The following is a 22,310-nucleotide window of genomic DNA, read 5'->3' on the forward strand; positions in this document are numbered from 1 at the left end:
AACCGATTTGTACAAAATCAAAAGGTCGTGCTCACGGGAATTCATTTTTTTTATATACATGGAATCAAACCTAAGTTGAAATTTACATCTCTATGTAAATGCTTATAACGGCTTAAATTAAAAATTAATAATAAAAGTATCTTAAAAAATCTTAATAAAGGTTTAAACCTGATGGTGGGAGGAAATATAACTCCGCTTCTTGTGGTCCGAATTCGTTTGCGCTCCAAATTCGGTTGCAATTTTCCAAGTAGATTTGAAATTGATTCTTGTAATCCAAATTCGTTTGAGCTTTTCCTGATGAAAATATTAAAAATTGTATTTTGTTTTTGGTTTGGTGCTAAGCAGTCGTTGACTATCCGCGACTACCTACAACCACAGTAAGACCACAGACAAACAGACGTAACTCTACATTGTGTATCTTCGTTCATGCATTTAACGGTTCATTTGAATATTATCAGCATACATGAAGTAGCAATTTCAGGTGAAATGGGGCACCGATTTCCGAGATTTGTGTAAATGAAAATTCGAAGTGCATGTATAGCTTACGTGGCGGCCATTTGTGGACTCTACAAGGAATCACCTTAAGGGCTTCTAGGGCGATTGAATACTAATTTTAGCGTTTTCAAAACATTATTGACGTTTTTAGAGTCATTGTGGTGGATTTATTGTTTTTTGCATTAATAAACTTTTAAAGTTTTAGGACTAATTTATAGATTCTTGGACATTTTTTGCATTTTAAGAGTAATGTTGGCGATTCTAGCACCCTCGATTATCACGTATTTGAAGCCTGTTTAACTTAAATATAATTTTAAATATAAAAATATTGGTGGGTCGCGAGATTATGGAATTTCTCAACGTGGGTCGCAATCAACGTAAGTTAGAGAATCAATGTTCTTGGGGAATTGACGTATTCTCATCAATCCATATTTATATTGGCTTTTTTCTTGACGTTCATACATTCATCTGCTGCTCTAACCTTTGACGTTGCCAAACTATTTTTTTTTTAATTTAAACCTTTTCAATCACTTCGGAATTGTCATCATCCTCGAGTACAACATAACTCTTTCTTCTACTAGTTACAACATAAAAGCTTTCTTCATGCACTCGCGTGGCTTAAGCTCGTGCGCACGAGCTTTTGTCTGGTCGGTTTTGTGGGAACGTATTTTGCATTCTTAATTGAAATAGAAAAAGATAAGCTTTGTACCTTACAATCCATTCCAATCGATAAAATTGTCCAAAACTATTTTAAAACGCTTGAAAGTCCTTAGGTAAGTGTGACTATTGTCGGCAACCTGTTTTAATTTGGTAACCTTACCATTTGATCTCCCTATTAGACGGCTGTTCCATTATCAGCAACTCAAAATCAGCAGCATTTTGTAGTACGTATGCTCCATTTAAAAAAAAATCTAGTAAAAGCCTAAAGGTCACAGCGAACGTCATAGTTTTGTGACCAAAAGCACATACTGTAAATGGGGTGGTGTTGATTAGCGAAATGGACTTTATCATTTAAGTTTCTCATTATTTTTGTTCAAATATATTTCGTGTTATATCAAGTGATGAAGAATTTCTACACCCTGAATCAATTAACATATTGTACTTGAAGAACATTCATGAGAAATATCAGTGATAAAGTATTCCGCGTTGATCATCATGACCATTTTTACCGGTGCAGTTGCCTCTCAAGAATAAATGTGCTCTTCTCTCTTAAGAATTTTATAGACATTTCAGTCTGTACGAATGAAAAAAAAAAAAAAAAAAAAACTGGTACAGAGAAATTCGGAGAAGCATTATTTCCGGAAGTCATGCTTATTAGGGACTCCACAAGACCTTGAGGTTTGGCAAACTTCACCCCAGTACTGTACCATGTACAAGCCGCTGATATGTTCAAGTACAAGTACAAGCCGCCGGTAGTTATCTACGGGCACGGGAAGTGGACATTTCTCGAGGACGACCTGCAAGCACTGGGAGTTTTTGAACGACGTGTGTTTAGGCCCATATTTAGCAGGGTTTATGAAACTAGCGTATGGAGGAGAAGAATGTAAATATATTGAAAGTCGTTAAAGCTGGAAGGGTACCATGGGCGGAGTACGTTGTAAGAAAACCAGACAACAGTCCCCCAAAAATGATGTTCGCATCGGATCCAACAGGTACAAGATACAAGTAGCCATGAACCAAGTTAGTTGGTGCAACATTGTAATGCAGGTGAAATCCTGAGGGATGTTGGACTAGCAAAAGTAAAACAGTTAGTAAGACGTCCATGGAAGGAGTCAACTATGTTTTCGGACCCGGATCGAGCATATGGCGATTTTTCTCCGTAAATTAACTTTTAAGCATACCGATTTGCTATGATCTTTTCTAGAATAATTTGTAATTAAATGGGGCCTAGGATTAAAACCACGATCTTCTGCTGCATAAGCAAAAAAGATTACCATTAGCCCACCGAGCTCCTTTTATCTCTACAATCCACTAAGATTGCTACAATGTTCTGGATCTTATCTTAAATCCGGTGATGATGATGACTAATATGCGAAACAAAAATTCAGTAAGAAATCGATAGCAAAAAAGGCGTTCGCCTCCTTGGAAGGATTCTATTCTCGATTACTTTTTCAAAGAGACGTAGGGTAAATGACGGCTTTGGCAATATCTTAACCTATTATCGTCAGGGGGGGGGGGGGGGTTAACAACGTCATTTATAGCTCAATTTTGGCAAGTGGATACATTGTGTTTCAGAGCATCTATTGGCCAAATTTGAGTGCTCTAGGACTTTGTTTACCCCCTGAAGATAATATGTTAAGGTATTGCCGAAACCGACATTTCCCCCATAAGTTTTTGTAAACAATGCATTCGATCGTTGATTTGGCGTAGCTGGTAGCTCGCCCACTCTATCCCCTACCTGATAGTGGTGTTAGTATGCGTGGACGAGCTACCAGTTACGCAAAATCGACGATCCAATGCATTGTTTACAAAAGCTGATACGTCCCATCGAAAAAGTAATCGAGTATTATTAATTTCGATCAGGATTGAGCACGTGGCCCATTGCATCATAAATATCACTCATATTTTAATAAGACTTAAACGCCCTGACCTCATCATTGTCTTCTAAAAAATCCCGCAACATCATACAGGTCACAAATCATCGCCTAAATGCTATTGGATGTCATATCGCAACCAATTGAAACTCTTTCGCTAAACTCGATGATGATATTGCGCACTATTGATCCCAATTCACACTATCCCATGACACATCCCATCCTGCGTGGATCATCATCTCCCGGTCATTCACTACAGTCAGTAAAGTTAGAAGCTCAAACACTTATCGCGATCACGGCTTCTATTATTATATTAAAATCGCACCACACTCAGGTTAACAGAAGCTGAGCTACCACACCTATCGAACAGTAGATTAAGTGTAATCGAGGACTAGGTAGGTGCTAGGTATCACAAAAGAATGTGAGAGCATGCATCTATTTTGTTACCACACGCAGTTCTCTGCACTTCGCTTCGGAATCAATTGACTGCTCTCAGTACTTGATTTGGCAAGCAGTTTCAGTAGGTATTCAAAGTTTACACAAATACTTTCGTGGAACAGATTATGGGGAAATTTGCTTAACAAACATTAATATCTCACGCAATCAACTAACAACTGGCTAACAATCATCACCCAAGCAAAGTTGTAAGGCCTGAAAGATGAATCTTGGTGTAATATGTGTTATTGACCATCAAAACGACTTCTTTTGATGATTGATATCTAATGAATTTACCAGAATACCTGATTTGTATTTACCGGATTTTGTTAAAGTTATTAGTAAATCTTAATAAATAGTGTAGGGGAAATGGTTCTAATTGGCGCTATTGAAAATTTAGTCGATTGCTGAATTTATGTATGGTGCCAAATTAGGGGCCTTTAGGCCGACATTACATCCATTTCCCCTATATAATTCGAAACACGTTCGAAATGTGTATAAAATTTGCCATTTCACATTTTTTTTTATTAGAAAACATAAGTTATGTTGGAAATTAAATAAATTTTGTCAGGTTGCCAGTTTGCCAATTTAGAAACATATTTAAATTATTAATACAATCGTTGCATAAATCATTGAGATAAAAATGTTGTGTACGAAATTAAGGTGTCAGGGGCTTTTAGGATCAACATCTGGCATTATTTGATTAGTGTCATACTTAAAAAAAACTGCACAGATTTGATTACTGTGTCCAGTATGAATATATCACATGACAAATTCGATTTTTCCAAAGTTCGTCGCTTAGCATTAGTAGTCAAGACAGATTGACGTTCACTATGATAAAATGCAAGGCATTGATCAACTACAAACCCTATGAGCTTGGATGATAAATAGTCACGAATTAGAAGTACAAACTCTTCCAGGATCAACGGATTTGCATGAGCTCTTTCCATGCAGCTTACATAGCATGTTATTTCCATTTTCTTGTGGTTTTACGATACGTTGGTCTTCTTTTATTGTACCTACAAGACTGTGTGCCTTTCATGATGTAGAGAAGGATAGCCTTGCTTGCCAGCATTTACGTAAACGATTGCCTGAAAAAAGAATCATCGCGCACTGCCTTCAAGTACAGCTAGCTGGTTGGTGTGAAAACATTTGTTAATTTTATTCACACATTTCACTTTGTAGGTAGCAGTGGTTGGTCAAATGGTTCAACCTCCAAACATGGGCCAACAGACTTAATTACATTCCCGCCAATCAAGTCCGTGTACTTAGCATTTGCTCTAGTTAACGGCCGAGTGGCACCTTGGTCGACACTTTTACTAATGCATATTCATTACGAATCAGCATAGTTATTTAAAAATATTTTTACAATAAAGCTGAATGCTAGTCATAAAACTAATTTGGAAAATGAACAGCCAAGGCGACTGCGTGATTTTTATCCTTTTTCGTCTTGAATGTCCTTTTTGTGGGTGCTTTCAAGCATCTGAGAATGTCATAAAATTAACCTCCTATAGTGATTTATTTAAAAAAAAAAACGCCCGTTGCTGTGCCATTAACGGAAGGAAGCGCGAGGTGGGACGTCACTCTAGGAATCGGCCAATGTCTAATGGAGGTGCACGGTATGCGGCAGAATTTATAGTCGACAGTTACTTATTGTTCCGCGGTGGATTTTTTCCTTCGAGTTATGTTTATAAAAATTTGATAGTTTTCTTTTCCAGCTATCAATTCAATGCTGACGCGAGAGGCTCTGACGGTTTTAGTTGAGTGAAAAAGCGGGCCGAAAAAAATGTAATAATGAGTGTATTAAAATATAACTTTATTATTATTGCCTCTCCCTGTCGTATTCTGTATTCTGGGTTGCTACACAAGGATCTGGTATATTTTCTAGTTCAATTTTTTTTTTTCTATGAAATTGATGAGAAATCTATTCCATGGCATGGATGTTTTGTGCGACCGCATGAAGAAGGCAGTAATAAATATTTATGATTTTTTTTCTGTCATGTTCTTGGCATTTTGGCAACGGCAGTCGTTTCGTTATGCTATACTTTCGCTATTTAAATCCAATAAGTTTGGATTTAAAGACTGTGCTCAGACGTGGCGTAATGCTGGCACAAAAAAAAAGAGGAATAGCGCCATACACGTTAATCCCTCGTTTAAGTAGATGAACAAAAACCGATCGATAGCTATTGTCATGAATGTGGAAGTTTTGTCGGGTTTTCAGGTGGGTAAACCAAGTTTTTTTTTAGATATTTGAAGCTTTGTTTTATGCAGGGTTGTCAACCTTAATATGCTTTCGTCAGAAGCTACGATTGTTGTTCGTTACATTATCTGCATTACATTTTTCCTGTATAATCTGGAACAGGAACAGGTCAAAAAACTATTTGTTGCTACAGGCCTAATGTACGGAGAACATCAACCAAAGTGCGTTCATACGTGAAACCATCATACGTGACTTAGTTCAAGGGCAGAAATATCATGTGGTTACCGATGGACAAAGGATAATGCCGGCAACATTTTACTTTCATTCCTTTTTCTGTCACATCTCATTGGAATACGATAAGAAGTGAATGTGTCTATGATTCATTTATAGTTATAATATTAACACTGGTCAGGTTAGGGAGTTTTAGGTCACTGTACAGAGGAATCTTTCTTTTAATTTTGTTGATATTTTGACACAACTGATTTGCATAATTTATATGAAGGGTGTTCATTTCTTTTGACAAGGATGGTGAGAGGCAAGCATGTTTGCGTCAATGACACTGATGAAGACGGCACATTGTAGTTGAAATACGTATCTGTCAAGGATACACAAAATATTCAAGTCGAATTAAATGGAAGATAAGCTTTTTTGCTGTTTTTGAGCATTCCACTAACAACCCAATTTAATTACTCCATTATGATTTCTACCATACCTTTAGGGATTTTCCTTATTAAAGTGTTGTTTAGTTTTTTTTTATCTTTACTATACTTAAATCTTTGGTTATTTGTTAGGTAGATTCTGACTCTGTCCGTTGTAGTTTAATTTTTATACCTGTGATCTTGACATGTTAACTTAGTGATGAGTATTTAAGGGTTTGAAAAGTCTTTTGTGGGAATGCCACTGATGAAGACCGCAGTTGTAGTCAAAATACGTGTCTGGAATCAACATTTAGTTAATTGGAATTAAATGGTAGATAAGCTTTTTTTTGCTGCTATTGAATATTTTTTTAATCGGCCAGCCCGTTCCGGAGATATGACCAAAACATGTTTCTTGAGGGCCTCAGTAGGCATAGTCAGTAAAGGTTTCGATTCCTGGAAGTTTTCATGCTTCCCTGAGCATAGAGTATTATTGTGCTTGCCAATTTCACAGGCTTAGTAAGCTCTTAATAAACAAGTGTTGAAGTGGTCAAAAAACACTAAGTTGATGGCCGCCATAAAGTGCCAGCAGGGACGTAATATTTCCAAAGAAGAATTAGGAAGTGCATATAGAACACTATTACTACTAACACTAGTTGCGAATCGGCAAAACGTTCGCGCGAATCGAAGCTTGTATGAGAAAACCATCGTTTTGGGAAAATTATCCTCCTCCTGGAGTGTTCTTGGTTTTTGTTGATAGTGCTCTTGTGAAAAGTGCATTCCAAGTTTTGTTTTCAAAACTGATAGGCTCTTTTTAAAAGTTACGCAAGATATGGCTAAAAAGGTGCTAAACCAAGATGACACATCAAATTTCATTAGAATTAAAAAAAAACAAGATCAATGGCAGTGACCAGGTCCACATCCGGACATGAATCGGGTACCTCTGAGGATGTGGTCAAAATTATCTTGATTCAAACCTCCTTCATGCGACACCTTAAATCACATAAAAAAAAATCGATAACAAGATCAATGGTAGTCATACTGAGCACCCAAGACCACATTAGTCTCATTTGGACATGTTCTGGAGGTGGCTGGGTTTGATTCCCGGTCCGGTCTAGGAATTTTTCGGGTTAGATAATTTCTCGACTTACCTGGGCATAGAGTACACACTTAAAAATATCTAATCTTACACGTGACGGAATCCATCTTTGACATAAAGAATGAGATGTAAACAAATATGTCATTTAAAATTAAGTGCTCCGAGACTGAAAAGTTCAAAAGTAATTGAGCAGAATTTTGCATTTATTATGACTCAATTTTATGTTAAAATTGACGCTCGTAGTCTCAGAGCACCTAAATTTACATCAATTTTTCTAAGTGTGTATGATTCCCCCCTGGTTCAAAATTTTCTTTGACTTTTGATCATAATTCCCATTGAATTCTCCTCAGAGCAGAGCTCTTTTAAATTCCCTTGGGAATTTTCTTTGGATTTTCCTTAATATTCTCTTGGACATCTCTTCACAATCCCCATGGGGTGCTCTACAGAATTACTATACAACTAACTAACTCATAGCTATGTTTTTTTTTTTTTTGCAATTACTTTATTTGTACAGGCTCAATCGAATAAACTTTACAGAGCCGAGTTATCCTTTGCGTTATACATTATTACTGTCTTATATTTAAAGTTAAAGGAACTGGACCGAGTACTCGCGGTCGTCTCGAGGTTAGTGGAGATTTACAATTTTTTGGATGGGAAAAGGGAAGAAGGAGGTTTTAAATGTGGTTTACGATATAACTATTTAATTAATCCTAAAGCATGAAATTATTTCTATTCATCTTGAAAACAAACATTGAAAAAAAAACCCCCAGACGTACAAAACAAAAACTAAACACAAGGTTAATCAAACTTACAATCTAAGGTTAATATCCTTAAAGTAAACATATATGAGTTTCATAAACTCCAGATCGCGTCTAGCCAAAATATCCCGAACTAGAACATTAGGTTGTCTACCTCGAGCCCGAAGGGAATCATAAAAATGTGATCTGACTCCACGATACTCCACACAATACCAAAGGATGTGATCAGCGTCCTGGTAACCTTGTCCACATTCACAGAGATTGCTGTCTCCCAACCCCATACGGAACAAGTGAGCGTTTAGACAATAGTGATTGGACATGAGACGAGACATCACGCGTATGAAGTCTCGACTCAAGTCCAACCCTTTGAACCATGCAAACTTCGACACCTTAGGGATAATTGAATGTCATAGCTATGTTGAAAATATCAATAAAATTTACCTGAAGTTCTTCTCATAAATCCCATGAATTTTTTTTTCAGAATTTCTTTTGGCTTGGAATTATCCTCGGAATTCCTTCAGATTTTTTTTCGAATTCCCAAGGAGATCTATTCAGAGTACACTTGGAATTATCCCAACTCTTACCGAAATTTTTGAAAATAGTTCCTGTAAGGTAATTTGAGTCCAAGAGCCTTGACATTTTTTGGGGCTCAAAATCATAATTTCTATTTCAAATACAGGATGGTAGAAATGCGACAATGCGAATTAGCTTTGAACAAAATGCCTTCGCAGAATTTGATTGGTTTGAAAGTTCAATAGTCCTAATGGGTCATTCAGCTCAATAGCGATTGAACTAGCAACCTTCTATCAATTTTAACGATTCTGTAAATTACTCTTAAACATTTTCAAATTCTGAGATTTTGGGTAATTTTTGAAATTTTTGAACTTCAAAATATTATCTCTTGGGCTATCCAGCTAGGTATCGAATTCTCCACGGAGAAAACTGAGTTGGTCGTTTTTTCTAGGAAGCATAGCCCAGCACAACCGAAGCTTCAACTTTTGGGTAAGCCGATCACTCATTCCATGTCTTTCAAATATCTTGGGGTCTGGTTCGATTCAAAATGCACCTGGAGATCCCACATTGAGTATCTGAAGCGGAAATGCCAACAAAGGATCAATTTTCTCCGAACAATTACCGGAACGTGGTGGGGAGCCCATCCGCAAGATCTTCTAACGTTGTACCGGACAACGATTTTATCGGTTTTAGAGTACGGTAGTTTTTGTTTCCAGTCGGCGGCTAAAACGCACATCATCAAACTGGAACGGATCCAGTATCGCTGTCTTCGTATCGCGTTAGGATGCATGCACTCGACTCATACGATGAGTCTCGAAGTGTTAGCGGGCATGTTGCCACTCTCTGATCGATTTTCGGAATTATCCCTCAGGCTCCTCACCCGTTGTGAAATTATGAACCCACTGGTGATTGCAAACTTTGAGAAGCTTCTTGAGCTAAACCCTCAAACTCGTTTTATGTCATTGTACTACGTGTACATAACACAGGATGTCAGCCCTTCGCAGCATATCGTGTTTGCTTCTCCGACTTCGACAGTTCTGTTCATTTTGATTTATCAATGACGCAAGAGATTCGCGGAATCCCAGAGCATCATCGTTCCATGATTGCTCCGTCAATTTTCGCTGCAAAGTTTGGCCAAGTTGATTCCGCAAGATCGTTCTTTACAGATGGATCACTAATAGAGGCGTCCGCTGGTTTTGGTATTTATAACGAATTTCATAGCGCCTCTCGAATGCTTCATGCTCCTTGTTCCGTATATGTTGCGGAATACATTATACGCTAGAAACGATCGCCTCACTTGCACCAGATCATTATTTTATTTTTACGGATAGTCTCAGTTCTATCGAGGCTATTCGCTCCATGAGGCCGGTAAAGCACTCCTCGTATTTTCTCATGAAAATACGAGAGATTCTAAGTGCTTTATCTTTAAGATCTTTTGTCATCACCTTTGCATGGGTCCCATCTCATTGCTCGATTCCGGGCAATGAGAAGGCGGACTCGCTTGCAAAGGTGGGCGCTATAGAAGGCGATATTTACGATCGACAAATCGCCTACGACGAATTTTTCTTCATTTATCGTCAACAGTCACTCGCCAGCTGGCAAAATAAATGGAGTGAAGGGAGTTTGGGACGATGGTTATATTCAATCATCCCTAAGGTGTCGAAGTGTCCTTGGTTCAAGGGGTTGGATGTGGGTCGAGACTTCATTCGTATGATGTCTCGCCTCATGTCCAATCACTACTCGTTAAACGCTCACTTGTTCCGTGTTGGGCTGGGAGACAGCAATCTCTGTGAATGTGGACAAGGTTACCAGGACGCAGATCACATTATTTGGTCATGTGCTGAGCACCGTGGAATCAGATCCGAGTTGTACGATTCCCTTCGGGCTCGAGGTAGACAACCTAATGTTCCAGTTCGGGATATTTTGGCTAGACGCGATCTGGAGTTTATGCAACTCATATATGTTTTCTTGAAGAATATTAACCATAGATTGTAAGTTTGATTAACCTTGTGTTTAGTTTGTGTTTTGTATGTGTGTGTGTTTTTTTTTATGTAGATTTGTTTCTGTAATAATTGTATAATTACAGAGTTGATATAACGTCGATAGGATTAAGTATATGTTTTAGAAATAGTGAAATTTTTGAATCATAAATCATATTCCAAATCTCCTTTTCCCTCTCCCGATCCAAACAATTGTCATCCACTAACCTCGAGAAGACCGCGAGCAATCGGTTCCAATCCTTTAATTTTAGATTTAAGACATTTATAATGTATAAACAAAATGATAACTTGGCTCTGTAAAGTTTATTCGATTGAGCCTGTACAAATAAAGTAATTAACAAAAAAAAAAAAAATTATCTAAATTGTGGAACTCAGCAAATTTGTTGAATTTTACATCATTGTTCATGAGGCCTCCCAGCTCAGTCGGTAAAGGCGTAGCTTCTAACCAAGACCATACTGGAGGTGGCTGGGTTCGTTGCCCGGTCCGAAGTAGGAATTTCTCGACTACCCTGGGCATAGAGTATGATTATACTTGTCACCAGTGTTGCAAATGCTCATTACAGCTTTAATGCTACTATTAGAAGTTATGAAACTATGAGATATTATAATAATAATTTTTATTTGTTAGGAGCAAGAAGAGGAAGTAAAGTTTGTGTATGACACGTAAAATCTATCAATTTTGCATTCAGAGGGTCAGTATTAGCAATATTAGATGTAATGAGCAATCGCGATGAGTGAGCGCTCATCGTTACAGCTAATCACTGATTGTTTCACTCTGGAAGCTAAATTGACAGGTTTTATGTGTCATACATAAACTTTACCTCCTCTTCCTACATCTTAGAAATAAAAATCAACTATACATATTTTTACACATATTTTAAATCTAAAATGTAGTGTGATCTTAGCTGTCAACAGCAGCAGCTATGTTTTTCGATATGAATCACGTGATAGTCTGTTTATTCGATAGCAACTATTGTTGTGGTGCTTGTTCATTTTCTACAGCTCGTTCGCATTTGTCATTGCTCCGTTGGAGCTGGATATGGATCCCGTTCAGATGATTGTTACTTACCGGATAGCGGAGAAGAAAACACTGTTCATATAATTCATGTCAGAGGAATCATAAAACTCGCGTACTTGAAACTTAACAGTGATTATGAATATAATGCAGTGACAAGTGAGGTGTGGGGGTCAGCTAGTCTTGTCATCTTCGCCATTTACAAATATTGTTTGATTTTATGTTGATTTGTCAAGTGCGAATCATTTAATACTGTCATCAAAACTATTAAGGGTCAAATTAAAGAGAGGAGCGGATTCAAAACATGCTGCTTTGACAACCTATGCCTAGGCGGAATCAAGATAGGCGCTGCTCAATTGACTCTGGCTTTGACAGTTCGTTTGGCTCAAAATCAGCCAGTCCGTTCCTCTTTTACCCAAGACCCTCTCTAATCAAAACATATCTTATGGGGTTTGGGTACCTTGAGTGTTAATCAAGATCTTATTGGCAACTTAAGAGGCCTCACGATAAAACCTCATAGATGTTATGATTCAACCAGTGATGGACTATAATGTGCGACTTAAAAGTTAAAAGACTTTATTAACATTGCAAAGTGGGCAAAAATTGAGCCAGAGTCGCAGTAAATAAGTGCCGCTGGTTTTAAGAAGTGTGAGATACCTGTTCTTATGCATACATTGTGTTAGCTTTTTGATTTGCTAGTCATTACAACGAATTACGATTTAGTGTTGGTGCTGGGGAAATACGGTATTGTTAGGCATGTCATTCGGGAGAAATTTCCTTTGGACTTGGCCCTCAACATGTACAACGGTGTACGGGGTGACGTAAAAATCGGATGGGGAATATAGGGAACAAAAACATGTGTTTCTTATTTAAAATGAAGAGGCATCAGATGAATTTCTGTCCCAAGCGGAATGACCGGAAGCAGCCAGTAGTACAACAAAAGGAAAAAGAAAGCCAACAACGGCACGAAGAACAGAGAAAGAAGTAGGAGCAAGTAGGAAGAAGAGGTGGTGAAGATATATATGACGTCCCCAGAGACTGAGAAGACTAGTAAAAAGGAAGCAACTTATGCTCGGAAACAGCAGCCGCCTGTTTTCAAGCATCGAAACGGCGTGTACATACTACTTTTATAAATTCGACATGGAAGACTATACTGAAAAGGAGCCGATAAAGGGTGAAGAGGAGCCAACGAGCGATGGAGCAGAAAAAAATGATTGAAAGAATTAAGGGAGTTGCGTAGGTGGCAAAACTCATGTCGCCTCCTAGGAAAAGTAAGAAGAACTCATTAAAATCATGCTGTTTCTCAGCTCCGTGGAGGCCTTTTGGACATTTGAACTATAATAACTAAAACTGTTTGAAACAAAGTCAGATCGTGGAGCTGCTCTTATAACTTTTCATATTTTCACGATATATGAGCACATTCTGTTCGGCAAAAATGTGCAGTTTACATGATTTTCACTCTCTAGAGAAAAATGGAGAAACAATAAATAAAAAAGGTCATTCATGACTTGTCCTGAGATGAGATTTGAACTTGTGACCTTTAGTGAGAGAGGCATGAATTCTAACCACTACGCCAGGAAGGTTCATAGTGCAATGGCATTCGGCCTAGTGATCACTGATCATTTTTCGTGATTTTAAAACTCAGGAGCAGAATGTATCACTACATACGACTGCAACAATGGTACAGACATAGAAAGCTCACAATTAATAACAGTGAAAGCGCGATGAATTGACGGAAGGCATTTACTTCAAGTTGGGACGTAATAGCCATAGAAGTAGAAGAATGATAGGTTATACCATAGAACCCCGTTAGCTTAAATTGCAATTAAATGGCATATACAAAACATTAATTTAACTGATACCCCGTACCCCACAGTTTATCAAATTTCAAGTGACCGCCGGTTAAATACAATTTTAACTATTCAAACTTACGGTGTTCTACGGTACTTTACTCTTTACTTTGATTTACTCCTTTTCAAGATTCAAACAGTTCAAAAACTGAATTGTTTAAAATTAATATTAATTGCGATGTTTGGGTATGATATTAATATATAGCTTTTTAATCCTTATTTATGTGGAGGTAAAAGTGTTGTCTGCTTAATAAATTTTAATTCAATTTGGATCGGTGCCAGTTGCAACATAAAATTGATCTCAACAAAAAAATGTCTTTCTTATGATACGAAGAAAAATAAAGCAAATTTTGAAAAGGAATTCTTTCCAATTTACATATCCCCATTAACGATACTACTGGCAAATAGGGGATCATTCAAGTTGTAATAACGGCAACGAACGAATAGTTTTCGACATCAATTGTTATAGTTTCCAGCATGTACACAATACGAGGGAGGACCCAAATAATATTGCACCCAACGAAAGTTCACCCAGCAGCAGCAGCAGCAGCAGCGATTGTGATGCCTTTCCGATCGGCCCTTTTGCCACGGGCGATTCGGAGAAAATAAATTACCATAATGTCCAAAAAGTTTTTTCCTCCATTTCTTCGCTTTCGTAGGGGTGATTTTTTGTGTCCCAAAATTTTCGATTTTTACTATCGAAAGTGCGAGCTCGTGGCCCTGTGCGAAGCGTCTGCAGTGTGTGGACTCATTATGTTTGGAACGAAGTGAGACACGCGTCCCTAATGTGCAGTTCAGTGAATGCAGTAGCAACCAGCAGCGGCATAAAGGTTTATAATAGGATTTTGGAAAAAAAAGAAGAGATTTCGAAAATCAGGAGGGGAAGGAATTTTTGAAAAATTTCTGGTGAGGAGAGGGGAACAAAAAAGCCAATCACTGTGTTTGGATTTTTATAGATTAGATTTTCAAAATTCTATCAGTATCAATTGGGACCTCTTCCGAATCAGTGTGCAACATATAATGACTAGCTGACGGACTACAATCGGTTTTATTTAGAATTTTATTTTATGTTGGTGCCGTAGAAATTGGATATAGTTCGATGGATCGAGAAGAAAGCTCTCAAGTAAGTCAAGTGGAGTATTACCAATAGTACAAGGAAAATGTTACTTCCAGCTTCATCGCCGGTTTTTATGTTCCAAGTTTTCGTGCGCTTCAAAACAAGACGACAATTGCAACGACATTTCGAGAAGATTCCGGTAGATCTTCAACTAAAATCAGTGCGACAAACAATTCGTTGAAGAAAATCCAAGTAAACAACAGTCAAATAAAATCTTAACGAACCGAGCATTGAAAAACATAGCCGCAGTTTTGGAGGGGGGTTATGTTTTCAAATGAAAAACTTTTCCCCATTTTGATAGTGGAAAATATTCAATCACGGTTGCTCTTCATTTATTTTATAACTCCGTTTCGGTTGTTATGAAACTGCAATGGAGAGACGGGCAGGGCTGACACGAGATATGTCTAACGGGCAGTTGTTGGTGGGGTATGTCGTTTTATCTAGCTTGTTTCCGTGAGGGAAGTAGTGATTTGAGCTGGTTGAGTTAGGGTTTGAAATTCCGACAATATACTTCAAATGGTAGATGGGAAATCTATTTTATGTACTATTTAATCATAATTATTTTTCATGGTTTTTATTCCTGCTAGTTGTGTTGTGTTTGTTGTTGTATGTTTTACACACTTAGAAAAATCATGTAAATTTGGGTGCTCTGAGAGTGACATATACAAGCGTCAATTTTGACATAAATTTGAGTCTTTTCCGACGTGAAATATAGCTCAATCAAACGTACTTTTCGTTGAGCAACGATCTTTTCAGTCTCGGAGAACTTAATATTACATGACATGTTTGTTTACATCTCATCTTTTATGTCAAAGATGGATCCAGTTACGTGTAAAATTAGTTATTTTTAAGTGTGTAGTTTTATTTTGCTTGGTTTTAGGTCACTTACACAAATTTCAGTCTAAAACTTAATATTCAACCCAAGGCCTGTATCAAAATAATTTTATTTATTATTTTAGATTAGATCTTTTATTAGATTTTAGATGTTTTAGCATAAAAAGTTTCGTTAAAGCGTGTGCTATCATGGAAAATATTGAATTTAAAATAAAAACGCAACAACCTTCATTTGTATCCTGTATTTGTATTGCAAGTTGAAACACACATATTACAGCAGTTTTACGGTGAAATTTCTCATCTATTTTCTCCTAAGACATGCATAAAACTAAACTTTCGTGGACTTATTCAACCCATTGTGGGAGTACAGGTATTCCCTCAGTAGCTCGGTGAGAAGTGCAGTCCATCAAGAAATATAACCATGAAATAACAAAGAAATATCTATAAAATACAATACATTCTAGTGTTGACAATTAACCCTATTATAATGTGTTGGTAAAACCACCATTAATTGTCTCTGTAGGTTTGCAATACATTTATGTGTTTGCATAATTTTGAACAATAAAAATATATTGCAATATATCGGATAGAACTTCTCAACCATCAATTTCAGCTGCAGAACAGATAATGCTCGCAAATGTTTTTTATGCAGTTAATATCAGGTTTATTTAGCTGTTAAACAGCTAAATTGTATATTGAGTCAATTTGTTCGTGAAATACAAAATGATTTTTTACTGTCCCTGATTTTCTATACCTTGCTTTTCGGTTGTAAAAACAGTACATTCTATTGTATTTCATACGGAAGTTTTTTTATGGGTACTTCGCTTTTTGCTGGCTGTCCTACATCCCATTGAACTGATTTTTATTAATGAGAATGGGACGTTCACCACTTCATGTTCTCATTTTGAATGTGGGGCATGTTAAAATGCTCCTTGTTTCGAAAAAAAACTAAATTGTGACCGGGTTTTTCCTTACCATCACTCAAACTAACTTTCCTAGTGCACGAAATGGAAATGCTTAAATTTGAATTCCGCCTTTTTCATAAATAAATTGAAAAACTACAGTGCTACAGTGCGACATTATGTAACCGTTTAAAATGTGGTTTTTGGATTACTGAACCACTTTTTCAATAAATTAAATTTATATTTACTGGCTCTCGAACTTTGTAAGACAATAAAATTGACACCAAACCGTAATGTCGATGGTTTATTTGTGTTTATATGGCTGGTATTAGACCACATAAATAATACTTGTCTAAGTCGATCATATAATTTGAGCAGTATCAAAATCATTTAGAACTAGAGCTTTGAAATAAAATCATAATTTGAGACAAATTTGACATATCATATGATTTTGGCTGAACGTTATAAGAAACTCTCAATTTTTAGGTTATTATGGTAAATTGTTGCATACATGATGAACATTTTATGATTATTATGATTTTTGTGAGTTCAAATATTGCCACGAAATATATAGTTTTTCTCATTTCTGGACCGAGATATTTGGGTTTTTTGCCATCTTAAAAATGATGTAATTGCACTAAAACAACCTAAATTGAAATCTCAAAAACAATCAATATTAGAATGAACTGTTCATGCCATAAATACGGAGAAATTATTATTTTTTTTTGATTTTTATTAGATTAAAAGTAATTTAATTTATTTGTTGAAATGTTGCAACCAATACAACTGATCTGATGATAGCATTTTTCGGCAATTCGTTCATTCGTCCAAATTTCTGTATGCCGAACCATTCATTCATGATATTTCTGATCCAAACAGTTTTTTTTTTGTGCTGATTGTAAAATAATTTTCCCTAAAAATCGCGTATGGACATTAAAGAAGGCAAGAGCAGGAAAAGTTTCGTTTTAGATGCTTTATGAGTTTTTTTTACTCTGCAGTTCTCTGTGAAGGTTTTGATTTATGGAGCAACACAGCGTGGTAATGATAATTATACTGCCACGAACTGGTCGCATGTGTGAAAGTACTCTATTTAGATAATGTAGATTTCACCTGGAATAACGTGAAATGAAAGGGGTTAGCCTGTCTTCAGGCTTCAAAGTTCAAACATCCGGTAATTATTGACGATTCGTGAGGTGTAGTTGGCAGCGTTCGACGCGTCCGATTGAGAGCCAAATGCCATCGGGGTGTTTCAAATATTTATGACAATAATTAAATAAAAGGCGGGCAACCATGTTCAGTGAAACATGTCACCTCGCACAGGAAGCACCGTCACGGCGACGTGTGGCAATTGACTAATCGTCCTGAAACGATAATGCGCTGTCGGTTGTTATATGTATGGGTAAGCGTATGGCGTCAGCAATGGCTAAGTGCCAGTTTCGATAGCTACTAACGAAATATGTGGACGTATTTTTATCTATGCCGAAAAAATGAAATAAAAATCGAAAAATGTTTATCTTTCCGCTGGTTGTCACCCTCTCTTTCCCTGCCACTCCTGGATATATACCTTAGGTGTATTTTATTGGTACCCGAGTTGAAATGGAATAGGAGCGGCCATAAAAATATAAGCCTTGAAGAAAGGAAAATGCCCAAAATAAAATATTTTTATTCACCAACTGGAGTCGTCCTTCGGTGGAGCTTTATTTGGTGTTTTTAATTAAATTAAGCACTTTGCAGTTTGGCAGCCATCAGGATAGGACGGAAGCGATCGATAATGGCAACCTTCAAATTCGATGAAATTTTTATGGTTCGGTTTCGTTGTAATCTACACGGTGAAGGCTTCGTTGCCGAAGTAATTCGATGACTTTTGTAGATTGGGTTGCAATATCGTTTCGCTATGTTGTCAAAAAAATGTGTTTACCTTTCTTCTAAATTGTATTTTGTTATCTTTTCTCTTTAAATTACAGAACACAATAAAAATGGCAGCCTCTGTCTACGCAACACCACCACCGGATTTCAGTAGCGAAGAAGCGGCTATGAGTGACACTTCCAACTCATCGCATACAAACAGTTCAAATAACTCCACTATGAAGGCAACGAAACGGTCACTGGCTTCGGCCTTTCTTAACTCCCCACAGGCCATCAATACTGCCACCCAGCTCAGTTCAGACAGCATCCCGGATCTATCGAAGAAGCGCCGTAAACAGCCCATGCCAAGCCGTATTTCAGCAAATGGTACGGAAGAAAATACATCCATTACTGCTGGCAACACTGAAGTAATGGATGAAAACGAAGATGCTGAAACAACTGCCATTGAATCAATTGCGAATGCTTTCGCAGAACAGCAGAGTAACTTCCAGAAAATATTTTTGTCCAATCTGAGTCAATTACAAAAGCAGCACCTGCTGCAACAGCAGCTGGACGATCAACTGGATGAATCTGCCGCTGAAGAACGACTTCAAAATGGGTCTAATCCATTAATTTCCATCAAAAGTCGGGAAAGTTTATTTGATATGCCACAAATCACGAAAGAATTGGAAAATGTTAAAACGGAGCGTAAAGACGGGAGCGAAGCAAACTCAAATGAATCTATGAAAGATCAAAACGAAAATGATCGTAAGAGTCCCGATTATGACAATGAAGCTATGAAAAACAATAATGACGAATATAATAAATTTACTGAAAAATCTGACGATAGTAAAAGCAAACCAACAGATGAAGACCAGAACAGCGATCAGATGCGGGTATGTTCTGAGTTGAACTTTAAGAAAGAATTGCTCCACGACTCTGACTGGGATGGTGAAATTCGTTGCTCATCGACGAACGTTTCCAAAGCGGACGATTGGTTATCCATACCAGGTTTGCCATTTCCATTTTCACCAGAAGCTGCTGCGGCACTTTCCGCATCCGGCTATATGCCTCAGCTTCCGTTACTTGGAATGCCATCAGCATCGTCTTACGGATCGACTGATAGCTCAAACCGGCCTAATGTACCACCGTTAAGAATCTTCAACCCGGAAGCCTTTTGCGGTCTCTGCAATAAGGAATTCTGCAACAAATACTTCCTGAAGACGCACAAGGCCAACAAACACGGAATCTACGAACCGCAAAGCGGCAGTAACGATTCTCTACCGAACGTTGGCTCGTTTAATCCTCTTCATCAGCTCTCACAAGTGTTCCAACTACAACATCAACAGCAGCAGCAGCAGCAGCATCAACAGCAACAACAACAACAACAACAACAACAGCAGCAAGCAGCCCTTCAGGAGCAGCAGGACAAGGCAGCCCAAAATCAGCCAACCAATTCGGAAGGCACATCTCCGCAACAACCTCCTCCGATGCGTCCAGCTGTGTCCCCTCAGCTGCCAATGAATTCAATTCAACCGACAGTGTTTTGTGATATCTGTTTCAAAAAGTTCAGCACTCTTAGTGCGATGCGCAAACATCGCAGTAAAGCTCACGATCTCTCCAACACCCAACAACATCATCAGCAGCAGCAACTTCAGCAAGGATCAGATCTTAGCTTGGAGGCTCCATCACCATCCAATGCTGAACGTATGACTCCAACTGCGATGCAATTCCGTCTTCCGGATGGATTTCGTGAGGATTACTCAGTGGAGCAAGAGGATGCGTCCTTCACTCCGCAACCACGTAAGCTGTCTCCTCTCTCGATTCAAGCCGCTCGTGAAGCGAACTTTTCCGTTGATAAATTGAAGCGGTTGGGAGTGATCAATCCGGAAGCATTTTGTGAGATATGCTGTAAGGAATACTGCAACAAGTACTTTCTGCGTACCCACAAGTTGAAGAGGCATGGAATATTCATGCCACCGGATGAGGTGAAGGAGGATCGCAGTCCTTGGAATTTCGTTCAGACAAGCCCCTTAAATCTGATTGTGGGAGGTGCGGAGAATCCTGGACTTCCACCGCCGTTAAAGAAACTCAGTGAACGGGTGCGCGATGAAGACCTGTTGAAAGCAACTGCGTTGAAGGAAGAACTACTGAAGAATGTCGATACCAAAGGTGGAGATGATGAGCCAGGGGAGGAACTTGGCGATAAGGAAGGATCAGCATGTGTCGATCAAGATGGCGAACCTATTAGTGTGGACTTGCAGAAGCTACAGTCGATGATCATGCAGCTGAGTGATTTGAATAATCAACGAAAAATGTCCTGCGGTATATGCGGAAAGGAGATGGAGAATCAGTACTTGCTACATACCCACATGATTCAGGAGCATAACAATATGAACGAAAACAACAATGGACTCAAGTCACCAGTAAATATAGCCCCTATGCCAACATCACCAAATGAGTTTGAAATGTGCAAGCAGTGCGACAAGGAGTTTTCCAACGCGTTCATGTTGAAGCAACACTTGATGGAAGTGCATGGATCTCAGAATGGCAGCCCGAAAAGGGAAGGTTTCGTAACGCCGGATCGACCAACGACTTCAGCCAGTATAAATATGCCATCCGGGCCGAGTTACGCCGAGAGGAAGCCCACATTTTCGATGACACCGACCAGCAGTTATTGCGAAATTTGTAACAAAGAATTGTGCAACAAGTATTTCATGAAAACTCACATGCAAAGAATGCACGGCATCGAAATTGAAAATGGTGCTCAAATCGGTGGAGTCGTGTGCAATATTTGTAATAAAGAGCTGTGCAGTAAGTACTTTCTACGTGTTCATAAACATAACACGCATGGAATTGTGGAGGAAGGTGCTCCTCTGCCACAGCCTAGAAACAATGGTGAACCGACTGAGAATTCAGAGTCCCAATTTTCCGTTGATAGTGTGCTGAAACCAGGGGAGATAACGGACGTAAGCAACCGATACTATTCACATTTTACTGAGGTGTGCCCTTTGTGCAGCCGAAGATTCCGCAGTGCTAAGTGGCTGAGGGCACATTTGCTCAGTGATCATGGAAAAATGGGAGTTGACAAGCTTCGCGAGATCGAACACAAGCTGGGAGGGGGAAGTAAGTCTAATAGCCCTTCGCTGAAGATTCCGAATGGTGGTATGAACGTGAATTCTGCTGAGCAGAAATTCAATCCCAAGGTTGCTTTCGGCTTCAATTCTCCAGATGCAAAATTTTTGATGAAAAATCCATTCACTGGACTATTTGGTGCAGATCCTACCAACTCCAACCTCGGGCCAAAGGGTTACCAATGTTCGTACTGCCCGTTTGCAACTCCATTACTTCCATTGCTATTCATCCACGAGAGAACACACACCAGTTTGAGTATCGTACAGCAGCAGCTGCTGCAGGAAGAGGAGAAACATCAAATTCAACTACCTCCGTTGCATTTGCCAACCATCAAATCGGAATTGGCCGTTTCTTTAGCCAAAGATAAGGATTGCTTTTCACTGCCAACATCGGTTTCAACATCGGAGACTCCATCACTGACACCGGCTTCAACTCCGGTACCCTCGATGTCACAGGATGCAATGCAGAGCTCTTCTCTACAGCAGGAACCACCATCGCAGCAATCTCCGACACGGGAATCGCCCCGTATCCAGGAATCACCAAAATCCACCTCACCCAAATCCGAACCAAACACCATACTGTCGGAAATGGCCAATCTCACCCAACGACCGGCCGTTTATGCCCTACCCCAGCAGAGTGGACCACTACTGATGCAGTCGTTCCTGATTGAGGAATCAGCTGCTTCTAGCTCCTCTAGCAAGGCTGGAGAGGCACACCCATTGGCAAACAGGTTTGTACCAGCTGTTGTTTTCCTACCTGTTAAGGAGCGTATCCTTTCTCCGATGACAATATCGTTCACGCTTAGCCCTGCCTAGGGAAAGGATTCTCGAATAATGGCAGCATAATGGCTTTTGTTCGCCGTTTTTCAGTTCTCATTACTCTCAGGGAGAATTGAAAGAACCGAGGAGCATCTGCAGGAGCTCGGTTCTAAAATAATGCTTAG

The 22,310-nt window shown here is 38.7% G+C and overlaps 2 protein-coding genes across 2 annotated transcripts in view; both read left to right on the plus strand.

The window, feature by feature from the left end:
- Nucleotides 1-22,310, plus strand: part of pasi1 (pasiflora 1) — a 256,430-nt gene that overhangs the window by 190,806 nt on the left and 43,314 nt on the right. The gene's annotated exons all lie outside the window — the stretch shown is intronic.
- Nucleotides 18,364-22,182, plus strand: LOC135699840 (uncharacterized). Its single transcript, XM_065220193.1, has one exon. The coding sequence runs from the start codon at nucleotides 18,364-18,366 to the stop codon at nucleotides 22,180-22,182; it is 3,819 nt and encodes a 1,272-aa protein (XP_065076265.1).

The sequence above is a fragment of the Ochlerotatus camptorhynchus genome, unplaced genomic scaffold, assembly GCF_037179485.1.
Source record: "Ochlerotatus camptorhynchus isolate MF236.1 unplaced genomic scaffold, CSIRO-AGI_Acam_v1.1 ptg000118l, whole genome shotgun sequence".
In the NCBI taxonomy this organism is placed as follows: domain Eukaryota; kingdom Metazoa; phylum Arthropoda; class Insecta; order Diptera; family Culicidae; genus Ochlerotatus; species Ochlerotatus camptorhynchus.